Genomic DNA, 17941 nt, shown 5'->3' on the forward strand with positions numbered 1-17941 from the left:
TCTCCCTCCTGCCTGCCTTCCCTTTCCCGTCTCTTTTGGAAGAGAGAGGTGCATCTGGACTTCAGTGGGCCGATTCTCCAAAGCAGGGTTAGCATCCTTTTGCGATGCGGCAGTGATGCAGCAGGATTCCCAGACCCACTGGCCACCCTAAGCAATCGTTCCCTGCGGCACAGGGGCCCTGGGATAGGTGGGGGGGGTGATCTCTGCCCCACAGCCCAGCTATCCTCCCAGCATATACCAGCATAAATTGGGCCACCAGCTGGAAAACAGCTCTGCAGGGACAGACCATGGGATCCTGCTGGGCACCAGCAAAGCAGGAGCCAGGGATGTGTCCTCATGGAGCAGCCCAATCCGCACCAGGCAAAGCTGAGCAGGGAGCACCAGGGGGAAGCTTTGCTGCTCCAGCTGGGATCACCTGGGCAAGGCACAGGCATGCTGGAGCGAGTCCAGCAAAGAGCTATGGAGGAGGTGGTGGAGTGACTGGAGCACCTGTACTGTGTGAAGTGGCTGCAGAAGCGGGGTCTGCTGAGGCTGGAGCAGAGGAATTTTGAGGGATCCTGTTAATACACAGGCAGGGAAGGTGCAGAGACAAGAATTTGTCTCTTCCCAGTGATGTCCACTATTGGAACAAAATGCAATAAACACAAACTGGAACATGGGAGGTTCCTTTGAATATCTAGAAACACCTTTGTACTGTGAGGGTCAGGAAGGAGTAGGAGTTGCCCTGGGTGGCTGTGGTGGCTCCATCCTCGGGGATCCTCAACTCTCGAACAGGTGTGGTCCTGGGCCATGGGCAGCTCCTGCAGGGGGTGGACAGGACAGTGCTGTGTATCTTGACTGAGCACAGTGGACACTTGAGCAGGGACATGGCTACAGCGGGCACACACATGGTTGGGCATGCACGACACATGGGAATACACTCATACACGTGTGTACACGTGTGCTCAAGGTGAGTGTGCACGCAGCTGTGCACACAGCTGTGCACACCTGCACACACCTGTATCTAGAGTCGTGGTCGTGAAAGCACACTGCTGAGTGCTCAGGGAGACACCGCGTGGGGTAGGGTGCGTAACGCAGGGGGTGTCTGGGATGGGGGGTGCCCGGAAATGGAGAGTGCCCTAGATTAGGGGAGATGAGGAGGTGCCAGGGTCGGGAACCCGGCCGCATCGCGCGCTCTACCCCGGGGCGGGGCGGGGCGGGGCCTGCGCGGCATTGGCCAGTCGGCGCCGGGTCCGCCGCCGGGCGCGCAGTTAAAGTCGGGCGCGGGGGTGCGACGCGTGCGGGATGTGGGTGCGCGCGGTTGTAGCCTGCGCGGCGCTCTGCGCATGCGCGCGCGCTTGGCTCGGCGGGGCCGTGTGCGCGCGGGAGGCGGCGGGCGCGGGCGGCGCGCGGTACGTGGCGTTCCTGAGCGCCGGCACCGGACCCGCGCTGGTGGAGAGCGTCTGGGGCCTCCCCCGGCCGCCTCCACGCCTGCTGGGCCCGTCGCGATCCGCGCCTCGCCCGCGCCTTCCGCGCCGCCTGCGCGCACCGCCCGCCCGCCGCGCCCGGGGCCGCGCTCCGCCGGGCCCTGTCCGCGCTGTGGCGGCGCCGCACCTCCTGCACCGACCCTGTGCCTCCGGGACCGCAACGCCGCCGCCGCCGGGGCTGGACGCTGCCAGGAACGCTGTGGTGTGGCGCGGGGGACTCGGCGGGGAACTGGAACGAGCTGGGTACGGAGCGCCGCGGGGCGGCGGGAGCACCCGTCTCCCTCCTCGGGGCCGCGCTCATCGGCGCCTCCGCAGGGCTGTTCCGCGGTCCCGACCGGTGCTGTCGGGAGCACGACCAGTGCTGGGCTCAGATCACGGCGCTGCAGTTCAACTACGGCATCCGCAACTATCGCCTGCCACACCGTGTCCCACTGCGATTGCGACGCCAGGTGAGCCCGGGGCCGGGGGCGGGAGGGAAATGGGGAGCCCGTCCTCCTCACTGCTCCCTCCCTGTAGGTTCCGGCGGTGCCTGCTCGCCATCAACGATACCGTTTCCAACATCATCGGTGTCACATTCTTCAACCTGTTGGAGGTGCCGTGCTTTGTGCTGGAAGAGAGCGAGGAGTGCGTCCAGTGGCACTGGTGGGGCGGGTAAGTTCCTGGGGGTACCCTGGCCCTCAGTGTGCCCTGCCCGGCTGCCTCCTCGGGCACAGCTGGGTAGGTGCGCAGGATTTCACAGCACGTGGTGTCCCCAGGTGTGAGCGTTATGGTGTAGTACCTCTGGCCAGGATGGTGCAGCAGAATCAGTACCATCCCATCCTACCAGCAGAGGAGCCCCCGGACAAGGGAAGGACTTTCTCTAGAACAGGCCATAAGCACCTTCGACAGGAACTGAGGGCAAAGCTCGGGCGGAGCCAAGGACGGAGACCTAAGACAGCCCAGCAGCCACAAGGCCCAGGTACTCCTGCGTCGGCCAGGGATAAGGCTGAGCTAACAACCAGGCATCCAGCAGTGCAGTGGGGACTAGAGCCTGGCCCTGCAACAGCATTGACAGTGTCAGGACAGGATGTGGTTGGAGCAGAGCAAGGACCTGGCATCTCAGCACACTCTTGGTATGGCAGCATTGGATCCAGCCCAGCCACAGCACAGTGTGGAGCCACCCCCATGCCAGCTGTGAAGGGGCGCAAACGGCAGGGTGAGCTGGTACTGTGGCAGATGTGCACAGTGCAGCTGGGGTGGCCTAAGGCCTCAGGCTGGTGGGGTTGTGCTGGGTGTGCTGCTTACCTCCCCACACTCCTCAGGCCCGGGCAGGGGGTGCAGGTGCAACAAGCACCTGCGTAAGTGTGAGCACCAGATTGCACCCAACGAGACAAGGTACCAGCTGCACAATGTGGACAGTCGGATACTCCTCCTCTGCAACTGCACACGCAGGTGTGAGTCTAGGAGGAAAAGGGCACTGTGTGCATACAGTTGGGGATCAAAGCAGGTGGGATGCCTGCCCTGGCCAGCACCTGCTGATGTGTGCCCTCCTGTGCCTGCAGATTGGCACGGTGCCTCCACAGAACGAGGGACTGCAGGGACATGGACATGACTGTCCTGACTGACCACATCGCCATAGACTGCTTTGTTCTGGAGCTGCCTGCTACCTGCAGCCCAGGCAGGGGGTCGCAGCACAGGTAAGTGGGGAGGTCAAGAGCCCAGGTCCTGGGTGGGGCAGGAAATCAGTAGTGCACGCATTGGCCCTGCTCTGCCATGCTGCAACCAGGCTGCAGGGCAGGGGCAGTGAGGGTTGGTGCACGCTGCAGGGTTACAGTGATGCTCACAGCTTTGCTTCTCCAGCAGCTGTACCACAGGGGCCAGAGCTGTGCTTGTACCTGCACAGCCGCTCAAAAAGATTCTAAGACACTGGGGCCGTTTGCATCTGAGCTCCAAGACATCCACACTGGAAGACACAGGCCAGGGGAGGCACTTTCTGTGAGCAGTGCCAGCATCTGGTTGTAGAGCAGACGACAGGTGCTTGGCCCTACACAGTGCTTCAGTGCTGACACCCAAGCAGCACAGCCTTGGGAAGGAAAGTGAAGAAGATGTGCTGTGCGGAACCTGCAGCCTGGAGCTGCTTGGGGTCTGGTCCTCAAGTCAAAGAATGGCACTGAGCATAGCTGTTGGCATGACAGCATGGAATTGGGGACCACAGCCAGAGAGGCAGAGGGACTGAGAAGCCTCTCAAGGAGTTGTGGCTGGCATCCATGAGTATCAAAAGCAAGGGGAAATACGAGGGCTCAGGAAAGGGGAAAACCAATTGTCCGTCCCTGGTGTGCTCTGGGGCAGGGGGGATGGCAGGGCAGCCCAGCCCTAGATTTGTGAACCCTTCAACTGGGGTGTCTGAGCAGTGAGGTTATGATTCTGACCCTCTTGTCCAGGCAGGATAGGAGGGCTGGGGTCAGTACTTGCATGCAGCAGAAGAAATAAAGGGTGGTCAGAGCATGGTTTATGGTGCAAGCGTTAAGCCTGTTGTCCCCTCTTGCTGCTGTGGCCCCCACCCCTGTGGCTGATCCTGGCCCCAGCAGTGAGCACAGTGCAGTTGGGGTGCACAGGATCATTTATTTTGTCACTTGCACTATGTTCAGGCTGAGGCACAGTGGTAGAGCAGGGAAGGAGCAAGCTTTGATCTCCAGGGTCCCCTGTGGTGGTCCTTGCTCTGTGCCCATCACCATTCTTGCCAGAGCTCTGCCCTGGCCTCTTGTGCCACCTCAGGTGTGAGGCCAGCATTCCTCCAACAGAGTCCTGCACTTGGAAATTCTTGAGGGGTTCCCCAAACCCCATTAGACCAGCTTTGCCCACCCTCCCCTGTGTTGTCACCTCACAGCCCTGCCCAGGGCAGGAGCATGGGCTGGGGGCAGAGAGGGAAGGCCTCTACCTGCCACTGCACGCAACAGGGGTGAGGAATTACTGCAATAAATAAGGGAGGGAGTATCTCAGCAGGGAAGTGGCAGAGGAAAGCACACAGCAAGCGCGCTGTGGGGAAGGAGGAAGGGAGCCACTGCATCAGCGGCCCATGGCACAGCTATGTCTGTCCAGTTCCTGGGGGCTGTGCCCCTCTGGGGAGGTGCCACAGCCTGGGGGGCTGGTAGGGGTCATTCTCCGGCAGGGATAATAGCCCTGGTCTGCATTCTCCCGCCGCCAGCCCAGGGCCTGGTCAATCATCTCCAGGCGCAGTGCAGGCAGCAGGCCCAGGTTCCGGGGGTCAGCCCTGGCCAGGGAGCTGTCAGCAGAGACGCGCCGGAGCCCACCTTGCTCCTGCAGAGTCTGGCAGAATGAGCTGCCCTCAGGGCTCTCGGGTGCCTGTCCCAGATCCTTGCTTCTGACTCCAGGGTGCCCCAGCTCCTCCTGAGGCAGATGGATGGTGGGGATACTCCTGGGGAGGCTGCGACGGCTCTGGGGTGAGGGACTGCGGCTTGTACCCCTGTCCCGGCTTGATGGTCTCAGGATGAGGCCCTGGAACTTGGCCAGGCTGGGGCTTCGGCTCCGGTGGCGTTTCATCTTGCCTGGGCTGGGGCTACGGGATTTGGGGGCCAGGAGGACAAGTGTACTGTCATCCTCTTCTGAGCTGCTGCCTGAGCTGTCTGTAGAGCTGCTGCCCTCCTCTGACCTGGGTAGGGAAATCTGCACCCCTGCATCAGTACTGCTAGCTGACCCCCAACAGAGGACTGCTGGGTGCCACACCAGCTGGCCTCTGCCATCCAGAGACCACCCCCTGCTATACCCATCCCCCTTCACCCTCACCTCTTGGCTGTGCTCACCTGGAAGGGCTCAGTCACACCAGCAATGCTACTGGAGGTGTTGCTGTAGTATCCAAGGATGTACTCGCCATTCCCCTTGGGCAGTGCTTCCTCAGAGAACATCACCTGCAGCCCAGAGACACCTGATGAGCACTGGGGTTGGCCCAGGGGTGCCCCCCACCTCCAACCCCAGCCAAAAGTACAAATATCTGCTGCCAACACCATAAGCCTGCCCCAGGCTCAGCAAAAAGCAATGAGGTGCCTGCCCCCCCAATCCAACGGCACAAAGGGGCCACTGTCCCTCCACTGTGCAGCAGAACTGCCAGCAGGACAGGCCCCACCTCACCTGTGCATACAGCTGCTTCTCCAGGCAGCGCTCTCCCTCATCGCTCCTGGCCCAGACATAGGACACATAGTCTTTAGGGTGCCGAAAGCCCACCTGTTCACCATAAGAGAACACGAGTGGGACAATGTAAGCCCTGCTTGGCCCCATCACTCTTCAGACTCCTGTTGCTCAGGCCTGTGATGAGAGGCTCACACAGGGTGACACAAAGCTGCCTTGCACCCCCCCAGGTGTGCCCTGAGGGGCCCACAGAGCAGGAGGAAGAGGGAACTGCTGGACCTGAGCCTCCTGAAGCAAGACCACATCATGATGGCAGGGGAAGGGAGGGCACAGCTCTCTGCCCTCACCACGTTCGCTGGTGGAGGGGGTATCTCAGAAAGGACCCCACAATGCTGTGCAGTGCTTCCCACTCCCTCCAGCCCCAGCAGCCCCTAAGCCCCTACCCGGTAGAGTCCTATCCAGTCCCAGGAGCTCCGGTGGAAGCCAACAGCCATCTTGTACCTGACAACTGCTTGCTCAGGCCTGCTCCACTCATCAGCCACATAAATCTCAACCAGGGGCTTGTCCACCTTGGAAGCAAACTGTCAGAGACAGGTACATGGTGAGCAAGGGCATGGCAAAGAGCTGCCTCTGCTGGGGACCCCTGCCTATGCCAGGGACCCCATGCATATACCCACAGCAGCCCCCAGTAAGGGGCAAGGCAGCTAAGCTTGCCAAAGAGAAGTCCCCCAGACACAAGGCTGGGCATTCCACCCCTGCAGCTCCTGCCTGTGTTCCCAGCACAGTGCTCACCTGCACAGCAAAGATGGCAGCTACCGGCTTGTGGTCACTGACGGTGTATTCCATGTGACTGCAGTAGCACAGCTGGCTCACTGACAGCACGCCCTGGCCGGGCCGGTGCCCACCTGTGCCCAACCCCTTGCTGGGAGATTTTATCTTCCACAGAATGCGGTCGGTCCAGGCAGGTTTTCGCTTCTTGGCACTGCAGGAGCACAGAGGGGCATCTCTTGCCTGGCAGGGGCAATGGGCTCTGACCCAAACTGCCTCCCCCTGGCACTACAGCATGTGTGGGCAGGGGATGTGGCTCATCTTGGCACTGAGCACAGCTGCAGGGACAGACCTGTGCTGGCACCAGCACTGCCATCATATCCCAGTCCAGCTTGTGCCTGCCCCAGCATGGCTGCTCTCCCCACCCATCCACACCAGCACCTACACTGACTTTGAGCCCCACAGTTCCTGCATGTCCCAGCCCCACCTTATGCCCAGCTCTGCTCTCCTACCTGCTGTCATACTTGTTGGTGCCCACATCAAACTTGAAAGTGGGTGGGAAGTTCAGGGGTCCCTCCTGGAAACCTCTGAGAACAGGCCACGTGCTTTTGGCAATGTTCAGCTGTGAAGAAGAGAGCACATCAAGGAGCACAGCAGCCCCCATAGCCACACCCCTCCACAAACCCCGCCAAAGTCTCTCCACCCTCACACACTGTGACATCCCAGTCCTGTTCCTTCCACCTCCCACAGCTCTTAGGGTTTGTCCATCTAAGCCAGCAGCTAGTCTGTAGGCTCAATGCCTCAGGTCTTCTTCACACACTGATGAGGGAATTGTGTCCAGTTCCATCCAGACTGACCTGGAACTCTGCTATCCCTTCCTCCCCCAAAGACATGAGAGCCAGGGCCCTTTGTGTCATAGGGGTTGCAAGAGGACATGCCTTGTCCTGAATGGGCAGTTTTGGGGTGAGTCTATCACTGCTTGGAGTCCAGTGTAGGCTGGCAGCATGCCCATCCCTCACCTGATCCTTCTCCCAGAGCTGGCTCAGGACGTTGCTGTCAATGGCATACTTCACAAAGCAGATGTCAAGGCTCTCGATGCGGAAATTGAGGTCCCCAAACCAAAACACGAGGCTGTGAATGGTAGCAAGGGCAATGGGCTGAAGCTACCAGAGCCAGGGACAGCAGGGGTAAGATGTCCCCAGCCTGGAGGCAGCCTTAGCCCACAGCACAGATGCTCTTGGGAACACTGGCACAGGTCAGTGCTCACACAGCAGCCTGGCCAGCTGCCAGAATTCTGTAGGTAGGACCAAGCACCATTAGCTAAATGGGCCAGACTTCCCCAAGCCGAAATTGAAGGTGGAAATTTCCACTGTGAGGCGCCCACTGGATTCAGATCGCACAGCCAGGAGACCAGGGCAGAGCTGGCCCCTCTGCCTGACTGGTCCCAAACCTCAACACGCTAGTAAAGCAGGAGCTTACCAGCATACCAGCCCTGAATGTGGTGAGACCAAGACCTCTCAGGCTGAGTCCATGCTGGGCCAGCTCTGCAGTCAAGACCTGATCTCCAAGCTGTGCTGAGATGCAGGGGACAGACCCCAGACCCTACATGGAGGTGGCCAAGGACTGAGACTAGCACTAGAGACCAGACTGGGGAGCAAAGTGGTGGGGTACGCACTCATGGTCCAGGATGCCGTTGGCCATGGGCCCCTCAAACTGCTGCATGTGCAGTATGGTGGCAAAGTCCTCCTTGCGCTGCTCCGCCTTCTCCAGGTGTGCTGGCAGGTGGCAGTTCAGGAAGCAGACCATGTGGCCGAAGATGGAGAGACGAACACTCACCCCACCCTTGTTGCCCTGCACCAAGAGGATCCCATGACTCCTTTGGAAGCCAGCCCCTTGCAATCTCCCCCCAGGACCACACTCACCCAGTATCCTCCCAGCCCTGTCCTGGTGCAGTCTGTCTGGATGTCATGCAAGAAGGGCAGGTGGTAATACTTGGCAAACACCAGCAGAATCACACCTTGCATCCGCACTGTGCTGACCTGGAATGGAAGCAAGGGCTGAAGTAGGACAGTAGGGACAGGGGGTCAACTTCCCCCACTCCAGGCCATGGGGCAGGCACCCTTTCTGTGCCCCCTTATCCCACAGGTGACTGACAGCACATTTGGTTCAGAGTTGTGTGCATACCCTTCTGAACACTGACAATCAAACTTGAGCCTCAGTGATGCTGGGCTTACATATGCTCTGAGCTAAATGCCATGGGGAGCTGAGCCTGCCCTCAGCCTTGCAGGCTGTTGCCAGCAGCACCAGCCAGTTCCCACATTCACCTCACCTTGGTTCAATGCAGGGGGCAGCATAAAGTCACCCCAAAGCACCAGAGGGGAAGCATAGGCACAGGAAAGGCAGCTGGGTGGCACAAGCCAAACAACTTGCTGGGTGAGATGCAGTAGTGGTCCCTGCTGCTTGGATGGCTGCAGGCTGTCCCTCCAGCCAGCTCTCCCACTGCACCTCCCTTCATCCTGCAGTCCAGCTCTCTATCCTTGTGTCCCACCTGCCTGGCAGGCAGAGAGAACACCAGCTGACAACTCCTTCAGGACTCCTTACCAGGATGAAGTGGAAGGGGCTCAGCACATCCATGAAGAGTTCGCTCCACTGATCTGTGAAGAGGGCATCCTTCAAGCGCTTGTTTATCTTGGAGTTTACCTCCTGTAGCCTGAGAGGAAATGTACAGGTCCTTCAGCCACACCAAGAAAGCATTTGTGTCCCAGTTAGTGAGAACTTGGGAGAAGTGCCAAAGCTCAATGCTGGGCAGCAGGACAGGGTGGGAAGGGCAGTTCAAGGGAAGACACTGATTTTAGAACACAAACCAGCCATGTCCTTGGCTCCAGTGATTCTGGGCCACATGCTGGCAGGAGGCACAAGTGGCCCTGAATCCAGGAGGTCTTGGCCCTTTCTATAGCAGAAACAGTAAAGCTGCACAGGGTTGAACAGAAGCCTAAAGCCCATCTCAGTCTGCAAGAGGGGCTTACAGGGCCTTCGGTCTCTACGCAGAAGTCACATCCCAACAGCACGAGGTGTCCAGACATATTTGAGCTGCATAGCTCAGAGCAGCAGCAACCAGAAAGCTAATAGTGCTCCTCCCAGCTCGGCAATTAATGGAGAGAGGGAAAAATGTCCACAGAGAACAGTGCAATCAGAAAATGTCTTGCCCAAAAATATCGTGTGCTTAAAGCACAAAGAGACAGGTTAGAGGAAGGACACGGCCAGGCAGAAATGCCAGGAAGGGAGGAGTAGCAGGACACCCTGCCCTGGATGGAACATGGTCCCAGCAGATCCCTTACTATCAGCTACACCCCTCACACCATCCATCCAGCTCAGGTTGACCTTTGCCACCCACCCAGACCCATTCCACTGGCCTGCAAGGCTGAGGGGACTGAGAGTCTGGCTCCACCACAGCATCATAGCTCCAGCAGCATCAGCCCTCACACCACTATGCCCCCACAGCTGGGAGCTCGGGGGCAGTTCTGGAGGCAGATCCAGCTCTTCCACCTCATACCTATAGGCAGAGGCTGCTTCCTGCTCCCTGTGCAAAGACAGCACATCCCTAGCCTTAGCAGGGATTCACACACCACTGCAGTCCTCGCACCCTCACCTCACCACAGCGCTGTGGCACTGCCCTGCCAGCAGGTCTGTGTACCAGGGACATAGAGCCAGTCTCAGTAGAACAGCAGATCTATGTCCTTGAGGCCTGCATACCACATGCAAAAGCACAGAGGAGAACGCTCCCAGAGGACTTGACCAGATGAGTCAAATGCCTTGACAGACCTGACTGAAGGGACTGCCTCGGTTCACAGCAAGAGCAGGGCTAACTTGGCCCAGCATAGTCAGCCTCAGGCTTGATGAGTATTCAAGTCTAATCAGTACTCAAGGGTTTCAGTTCCTCTCAGCACTCCCATTTTAGCAGGTGCTGATTCTCCATCACCTTTTCTGACATGCGACATTCGTGATGCACACACACAACCCCCCACCCCCTTCCCTATGTCCCAAGGGAGGCTGGGGCTGCAGCTCTTCCATTCCTTGTCCCCCAGGGCTTTGGTGAATTCCCTTTTTGGGGAATCCCCAGAGGGAGGAGGGGAAGGAAAAGGGGGAGCCGCACCTCATCCTCTTACCCAATGGCGATCATGTCCACATCGTTTGTTTCACCCGTGTTGAGATGCAGCAGGGACGTCACATCATTTGGGGGCATGGCTGTACCTACGTTCCAGGTGACCACTGTGATGCTTGGGAGGACAAAGGAAGAACAGTAACACGAGGGCTCGAAGGGGTTCCTTGTAACCGTGTTCAGCCCCCAGATCCACCAAGGAAGCTTTTTGCTGGCAACAGAAGTAGCCAAGGCTGAAGCTTAGTCATGGCATATATCCCAGTCCTTAACTCCCATATGAGGGAGACAGATCCTTGCCTTCAAGATGCCCCACGATGTGCATCTGAAATTCTAGAAACAGCACAAAGAGCCCTCATCTTCATCATCACCAACTGACACAGGCAGGCTGCAAGACAGGGAGTCTCTGGAAAACTGCTTCCCCCCTTCCCCAGGAAGGCTCAGGCTCCCGGGAAAAAGGACCCGGATCTCAGTTCCCAGCCCCTACCAGTCACAAAGGCCAGGGCCATGTGACAGCGGTGCTGCAGCCCCGCAGTAGTGTCCTTCACCAACGCAAAGCCACATCCGTCACAACACATTAATGCCATTGCGCAACGGGCACCAGCAAAGGGCCCGCAGGCTCTTTTGGTAGTGACAAGAGCCTCAGTCACAGGGGAGACATTTCAATAAGAGAAGGAGAGCAGCGCCACACTAACCCCAGTGCTCGGGGACACCCAGGGCACATGGCACTCACTCCACAGTCGGTATCGCTACCACGATATCCCACATGAACACTGGGCACTAGGCATCCTCCCCGCCGGGAGCTTGCCGGCAGTCCCGTACCCCAACCCTGCTGAACCTGCCACAGCAGAGGAAGGGGCGCAGCGGGTGCTGCTCCCACAGCACTGCGAGCCCCGTCCCGCTAGCGCCTCGCGGTCCCACTCACCGGAACGTGCCTTCCTCCGGGGCCCGTTCCGAGCAGTCAGGTAGCGGATCGCAGACATCGCCGGGATTGAGCCGGCCGAGGGGCCGGGCGAGGACGGGCAGCTCGCTCGGCTCCGCTCGGGGGGTCAGGCCCCCCCAGCCGCCGGCGAGGAACTCGCTGGACACGGCCTTGGGTAGTGTGGGGGCGCGGGGTACGGCGGGGCCCGCCCAGGCCGCAATGTGGTCGCTGGACTCCGCTTTGGGCAGCATCTCCCGCCGCTCCGATGGGGCTGGCGCGGGGAAGGCGGCGCGGCCCGGCGCTGCCGGGGACGGGAGTCCGCCTGAGCAGGGGGGTAGCAGGGCCGGCTGCGGGAGACCCTCAGGCGGGGTCCGGGCCGGGGACCGCTCCTCGGTTTCTGCGCGCCGCGGGCAGCCGTGGCCGAAGCCGTGCCCGTCCGGTCGGGAGCTCCTACGGCCGCCCGGGACGCCGCCGCCGAGGAAAGGCGCCGCCGAAGAACCAGCGTCGGGCGGGAGCCGAGCTGCGCTCCCGGGGCCGCGCGGGGGGCCGGGTCGGGACCCTGCGCCGGCGGCCAAGCCCCGGTCGGCGCTACCGCGCCGGGCCGAGTCCATCGGCGGGAGGAGACCGCAGCGGCCGCGACCCCGACCCGGCCCCGCGCACCTTGCGGCCCCGCCCCGTGACGTATCCACACAGTGACGTCAACGCCCGCCACCTGCGCGGCGTCTTAAAAGCGCAGGAGCGGCCCCGCCCCTCGTTCACCTGGCGCCCCGCCCCGCTCACGTGACGGCCCGTGCCTCTGCACGTCTGGCTGCCCCGCGAAAGCCTTTTCTCGCGTGTGCAAGGAAACCTGCGCCTTCACACTTTTGTCCTTGCACACCTGTCCTCGTGAGTGCATATCTGTCCTTGCATGTGCACACCTGCCCTTGTATGTGCACATCTGCCCCTGCAAATGAATGCCTGCCCTGGTGCATTACTATGTATATGACTCTGTTCACTACTGCAGCTATTGTGTCAGCTTGTGCCAGATATGTCTGTGGTCTGCTGCAGAGTGTTTGCATTGTTGGTGAGCACACACACCCGCGTGGCAGCTGGGTGTGAGTGTGCGTGTCTGTGTCTGGCTATGTGTATATTTACATATGGGCTGTGTGCTGTGTGTGCAGCACTGTGTGTGCAGATGTATGTGTGCAGCTCTGTGTATGTAGCTGGGTGTGTGTGTGTCTCTGTGTGCAGTTGTGTGTATGTGGCTCTGTGTGTAGGTGCTGCTGCACCTGTGTGTGGCAGTGCCCATGTGCTCCAGTGAAGCACTTTGTACGGGCAGGTGTGAACACCTGCGCTCGGGGTGCACACACACACACACACACACACACACACACACACACACACACACACACACACAGGCTCCGGGTGAAGGATCCGCCTTCAGCCTGTACCTGCCACAGTGTCTGGGGAAAACTGGAGCTTGAGGAGAATGAGGACTCTGGTCACTTAAGGAGCGAGGCAGAGGAGGATATTGGTCAGAGAGTACAAAATCCCTGGGTCCTTGTGGGACTGAGTCGGGAGCCAAGGAAACTGTGGGAAGTGACTCCTGCTGTCGTGGGGTTGGGCACCTGCAATACTTTTGTGGTCAATGGTGGCAACTGGGAAAGGACTGAGGAGAGTCGATGCAACTGGTAGTTTCTGCAAGGGTGTGAAGGTAGGCTCGAGGCCAGTTTGCCTCATCTTCATCCTGGAAAGATAACAGAGCAGGAAAGCTCTGGTAACCATCACTTGGCACACGAACAACTTCTTGAGGGATCAGTTTGGCTTCTCCAAGGGAAGGTCCTGCTTGGTCACCCAACCACCTTCTGTGATGGAGTGAGCAGCTGGCAGAGCAAGGGACAGTGTTCACCTGCACTGCTTGGAGGTGTTGGGCTCATCTGCTTGTCCTAGGGAAGCTGTTGGCTGACAGGCTGTATAAACACAAGTTGAGGCAGGATGACTGGATCCAGGGGTGGAGGTCAGTGGCACATGGTCCTATGGGAAGCCAGTCACTCATGGTGTCCCCAGGCACCAGTGCTGGGCCTTTGCCTGTTTAACATCTTCATCCCACCTGGCTGGCATGACAGGGCACTCTCAGCAACTATGAAGGTGACAGCAAATTGGGAGGGGTGGCTGGAAAACCAGAGGGTCATGTGTCCATCCAGAGGGACCTGGACAGGCTGGAGAAATGGGCCATCAGGAATCTCCTGAGGCTCAACCAGGGAGCATGCAGGGTCCTGCCCCTGGGGAGGAACAACCCTGCTCTGGGACATGCTGGGGGCCATCTTGCTGGAAACCAGCTTTGCAGAGGGATATGAGGGGGTGCACCACATTGACCATGTACTCACTGTCTCCTCAGGGCAAAGCAGGTGAATGATATCTTGGGCTGTATTGGGGGTGTTGTCAGCAAGTCACAGGAGGTCACAGAGGTGCCTGTGTCCAGTGCAGAGCTCCCAAGAGCAAGTCCTGGAGACATGGATATGCTGGAGGGAGTCCAGTGAAGGGCCCCAAGGAGGAATGGCTGTAGCATCTTTCATGTAAGGATAAGCTGTGAGCCCTGGGACTGTGCCTCCCAGAGCAGAGGAAGCTCAGGGGGATATCATCCATGTATATAAATATCTGAGAGGAAGTGTAGAGGACAGAGATTGGCTCTTCCCAGCAGTGTCCAGGGGCAGGACCAGAGGCCATGGGCACAAATTAGAATGCAGGAGGGTCCCTCTGCATGTCAGAAACACTTTTCCCTGGCCCAAGTTGCCCAGGAAAGTGTGCAGTTTCCATCCTTGGATGCTCACAAAAGCCACATGGAGACTGTCCTGGGCCCCTGGCTCTGGGTGACCTTGCCTGAACAGATGATGGGACCAGAGAAACCCCAATCCAAAACCCCATGACCTGTATCTGGGATGTGCCTTTCCATGGGTGTTTATGTGCAGCTGTGGGGGGTGCAGTAGGGATTTAGGTAGGTGTGTGCAGGTGCACATGATGGTTTGCACATGCGTGTACGTCAGATGTGTGTGTGTGTGTGTGTGCATAGTGTGTGCATACAGCTGGGTGTACACGTAAATCAGCATGTGTGCACATGTGCTGTTGTGCAGACTGCATTTAAATGTATGCAGGGCTGTGTGCACACAACTGTGCGTGTGTGTGTGTGTGTGCAGCTGTATATGCAGAATGGTGTGGGGATGCGTGTGTGTGGGTGTGTGTGTGCTGCTGTATATGAATGCACACACTCTGACCTGGGTGTCTCCGTGTGTCTTTGTACTATGTGGTATCAGTGAGCATACTGTGGAAATGCACAGTGCTGGTGTCATGGGGGTGTGTGCGGTGCAAGTGTGTGAGATAGTGGGTGTGGTGTTGGGGTGTGAGGTGTTGGAGTGTGTTGGTCCGTGCACATGGTGTGCGGTGTTGGGGTGTGTGTGGTGTTGTGTGCAGGGTTGGTGGGAACGGTGTGTGCTGCTGTGTGCTGTTGGTATGCATGTGCTGGCATGTGGTGTTGCTGTGTGTGTTGCTGCTCTTGGTGTGTGTTGTTTCTGTGTTGCTCTGTGCGTGGGGGGTGTGTGTGTTCTGTGTGTATGTATAGCTGTTTGTGTGTGTTGCTCTGTATGTGTTGCTGTTGTTGGTTTCCATGTGCCGGTCTGTGTACAGTGTGTGTGTGTGCGTGTTGCTGTGTGTATGTTGGTGCTGTTGCTCTGTGGGGTGCCGGTCTGTGCAAGGTGTGTGTTGCTGTGTGTGTATTGCTGTTGGTGATGGTGTTGGTCTGTGTGGTGCTGGTCAGTGCATAGCGTGTGCGTGTTGCTGTGTGTGTGATGGCGCTGTTGGTGGTGCTGTTAGTTCGCGTGGTGCCAGTCTATGCACAGTGTCTCTGTGTTGCTCTGTGTGTGTGCTGCTGTGTGTGTGCTGGCGCTGTTGATGGTGCTGTTGGTCTGAGTGGTGCTGGTTTGCGCATTGTGTGTGCTGCCGTTGGTGGTGCTGTTGGTCTGTGTGGTGCCGGTCTGTGCATGGTGGGTGGGTGGGTGGGTGTGGGTGTGTGTGTGGGGGTGTGTGTGGGGGTGTGGGTGTGGGTGTGGGGGTGTGTGTGTGTGTGTGTGTGTGTGTGTGTGTGTGTGTGTGTGTGTGTGTGTGGGGGTGTGGGTGTGGGGGTGGGTGTGTGGGTGTGTGTGTGTGTGTGTGTGTGTGTGTGTGTGTGTGTGTGTGTGCGTGTGTGTGTTGCTCTGTGCGTGTTGCTGTGGGTGGTGCCGTTGGTCTGTACGGTGCCGGTTTGTGCACGGTGCGCTCCCCCGGGACTTAGGCTCCCCTCACACGGCACTCACGCGTGCGCACACGTGTGTGAACGCGCCTGCGCGCATGTCCCTGCCTGCGCGCACGCACGTGTTCTTGCGAGCGACTGGGTGCGCATGCGCGGTGCCGCGCGCATGCCCGAGTCGGGCTGGACGTGGCAGCGGCGAGAGCGATGCTGGCGTTGTCGTCGTGGCCGGGTCCAGGGCTGTGGCTGTCGCTGCTGCTGCTGCTGATGGCGGCGCCGGCGGCGGGAGGCGGCTCGGAGCACCCCCGGCTCCGCGAGGCCGTGCTGCGGGACCTGGCCCGCGGCAAGGTGGAGGTGAGCGCGGGCGGGGGCCGCGGGTCACTCCGGGGGTCAGCTGGTGCCCGGCGGGTGCCTGACGGAGTGTCCACTCCCGCAGACGTGCGGCGGGTGACGGCTGAACCGCCTCAGGGAGGTACGTACCGGGGCCGGGCTGGGGCGGGGAGCTGGGGCTTCCCGACGCTCAGCCGGGCCCGGCCGGCCACTCTCCGCAGGTGAAGGCGTTCGTCACCCAGGACATCCCGCTCTAGTACCCGGCGGCGGCGGCTTCAACGCTGGGGATGGGATGGGATGGGATGCAATGGGATGGGATGCAATGGGATGGGTGTGGGACAAGATGCGACGGAATGGTGTGTGGGAGGAGACGGGCTGAGGGAGGATGGGGTTTTGTGTGGCATGAAGGACAGGGTTTGGTGAGGAGTGGAGGATGGGTGATGGAGGTTGGGGGATGTGATGGAGAATCGGATGGTATTATGTGGGAAACGGGGTGGGATGGGGGACAGAACAGATGGTATGGAAGGGAATAGAAGGATATGAGAGAAGATGGGCTGGGATGGAGGATGGTACAAAATAGGCGGGAGTGAGATGTGACAGAGGATAGAAGGGGATGTGATGAAGGATGGAATGGGGCAAGGGTTGTATGGGCCTGACCAGTGCTGCCCACTCCTTAACACATTGCCCAGCCATAACCTGGAGATGAAACACCTTCCTGGTGCCGACCCTGAGCTTGTGCTCCTTGGCCACCGGTATGAGGAGCTAGAGGTGAGTGGGCAGTGTGGCACCTGCCTCCACAGGGCCTGGGCTGGTCAGTGCCCCACAGGTGCCAGGCTACAGCCCCTGTCTGGGTGCAGAGAATTCCTCTGAGCGACATGACCCGGGAAGAGATCAACCAGCTGGTGCAGGAGTTGGGCTTCTACCGCAAGGAGACGCCTGATGCCCCTGTGCCAGAGGAGTTCCAGTTTGCCCCTGCCAAGCCTCTGCCAATACTGCTGCACCCCCAAATGCCAACCGCTGATGGCAAGACCCCACCCAAACGTGACAAGGAAGAACACCCAGACCTCTAGCAAGGAATGTCACACTTTGGGATAGGGCCCTGCAACCAGTCCCCAGTATAGGGAATGAGGGTGTTATGATAGCTGGGGGTGGTGTTACAGGGTGGCAAAGGTTTTTTCCGCCCCACTCTTGCTTGGTGCTGTGTAGCCTCTGCCCAAGGATGCCCTAGGCAGATCCAGCCTAAAGCAGGGGCTTCCTGGGCACTTGTGGGCATTCCAAGGGTCCTGTGTGCTGGTTGATGCCCACCTGTCCTTGGAGCCCATTATCTTTGGCCAGCTGGGAGGAACAGCATTCCTTACAGTCCCTTGCTGTGCCCAAAGGTTTAGCTGCTCTGAGCACTAGGCAGCGGTATCCTGCCTGCATGGGACAGGATGAAACCCTTAGCAGAAAGTGCCAGGTGCTAAGGGTAGATGTGCTGAGTCCCAGTAGTGGGAGAGCTGCCCCAAGAAGGGGCTTTATCCCCCAGCAGGGTTATGTCATATCCAGCTCTCAGTAAAGCTTTTGTTTGCAGTCATCTGCATTGTGTAATCTTTTCAGAGAGAGCTCAGTGGCATGCATCCCACACTGCTCTGTTCCAAGGATAGCTGGGTGCCCCAGAGCTTCTCACAGAGGCAGGAGAAGATGGCACAGTCAGTCACTGCTGGTGAGCCACAAACCAACCTACAGACCAACTGTGCTGTTCCTGTGCCACCCCTCCCCAGCATGATCAAGAGGTGAGGTGGTGGGCACCATGGCATGGGATGAGCTGCTCTCACAGGGTGCAGGGGGAGGGGCATGAGCCCACGAGCAAGTCCTGCAGGGTTGAACCAAAACCCCATGACTGTACTGGCCTAGTGGTGACATCTGGCCCTCAGCTAGGG

The 17941-nt window shown here is 59.2% G+C and overlaps 3 protein-coding genes across 4 annotated transcripts; 2 read left to right on the forward strand and 1 right to left on the reverse strand.

Moving 5' to 3' along the window:
* Nucleotides 1-1284: 1284 nt before the first annotated feature.
* On the forward strand, nt 1285-3972 carry PLA2G3 (phospholipase A2 group III). The gene is given in 9 exon segments (XM_033075993.2): nt 1285-1391; nt 1438-1709; nt 1782-1882; nt 1884-1915; nt 1983-2117; nt 2222-2661; nt 2768-2897; nt 3008-3142; nt 3306-3972. Coding segments are annotated over 9 exon segments (1491 nt in total). The 3' UTR covers nt 3445-3972.
* A 75-nt stretch (nt 3973-4047) lies between these two features.
* INPP5J (inositol polyphosphate-5-phosphatase J) lies at nt 4048-12091 on the reverse strand. Of its 2 annotated transcripts, none has more exons than XM_033075651.1 (12): nt 11438-12091; nt 10523-10633; nt 8958-9066; nt 8279-8395; nt 8032-8207; nt 7376-7487; nt 6869-6978; nt 6381-6570; nt 6032-6169; nt 5592-5684; nt 5267-5371; nt 4048-5129 (listed from the first exon to the last, which is right to left on the reverse strand). In XM_033075651.1, the coding sequence occupies exons 1-12, from the start codon at nt 12043-12045 to the stop codon at nt 4512-4514; spliced, it is 2487 nt and encodes an 828-aa protein (XP_032931542.1). In that variant the 5' UTR covers nt 12046-12091; the 3' UTR covers nt 4048-4511. The 2 variants fall into 2 exon arrangements, with proteins under 2 accessions (XP_032931542.1, XP_032931543.1); XM_033075652.1 differs by having other exon boundaries at nt 4696-5022.
* Nucleotides 12092-15644: 3553 nt separating this feature from the next.
* SELENOM (selenoprotein M) lies at nt 15645-17595 on the forward strand. The gene is made up of 5 exons (XM_033075654.2): nt 15645-16046; nt 16129-16164; nt 16244-16278; nt 16712-16790; nt 16880-17595. Exons 1-5 carry the CDS (start codon nt 15900-15902, stop codon nt 17090-17092), a joined length of 510 nt encoding a protein of 169 aa, XP_032931545.1. The 5' UTR covers nt 15645-15899; the 3' UTR covers nt 17093-17595.
* The last annotated feature ends 346 nt before the right edge of the window (nt 17596-17941 follow it).

Source organism: Catharus ustulatus, chromosome 18, assembly GCF_009819885.2.
Source record: "Catharus ustulatus isolate bCatUst1 chromosome 18, bCatUst1.pri.v2, whole genome shotgun sequence".
Lineage (NCBI taxonomy): Eukaryota > Metazoa > Chordata > Aves > Passeriformes > Turdidae > Catharus > Catharus ustulatus.

Bases quoted from the DNA above. Each gene is read 5' to 3' on its own strand.
- INPP5J (XM_033075651.1), bottom strand. From the start codon at position 12,045: ATGGACTCGGCCCGGCGCGGTAGCGCCGACCGGGGCTTGGCCGCCGGC. The intron at 6,979-7,375 runs GTGAGGGATGGG...TCTTCTTCACAG, and splicing joins AGCTCTGGGAGAAGGATCAG to CTGAACATTGCCAAAAGCAC. The intron at 5,372-5,591 runs GTGAGGTGGGGC...TCTGGGCTGCAG, and splicing joins AGAAGCAGCTGTATGCACAG to GTGATGTTCTCTGAGGAAGC.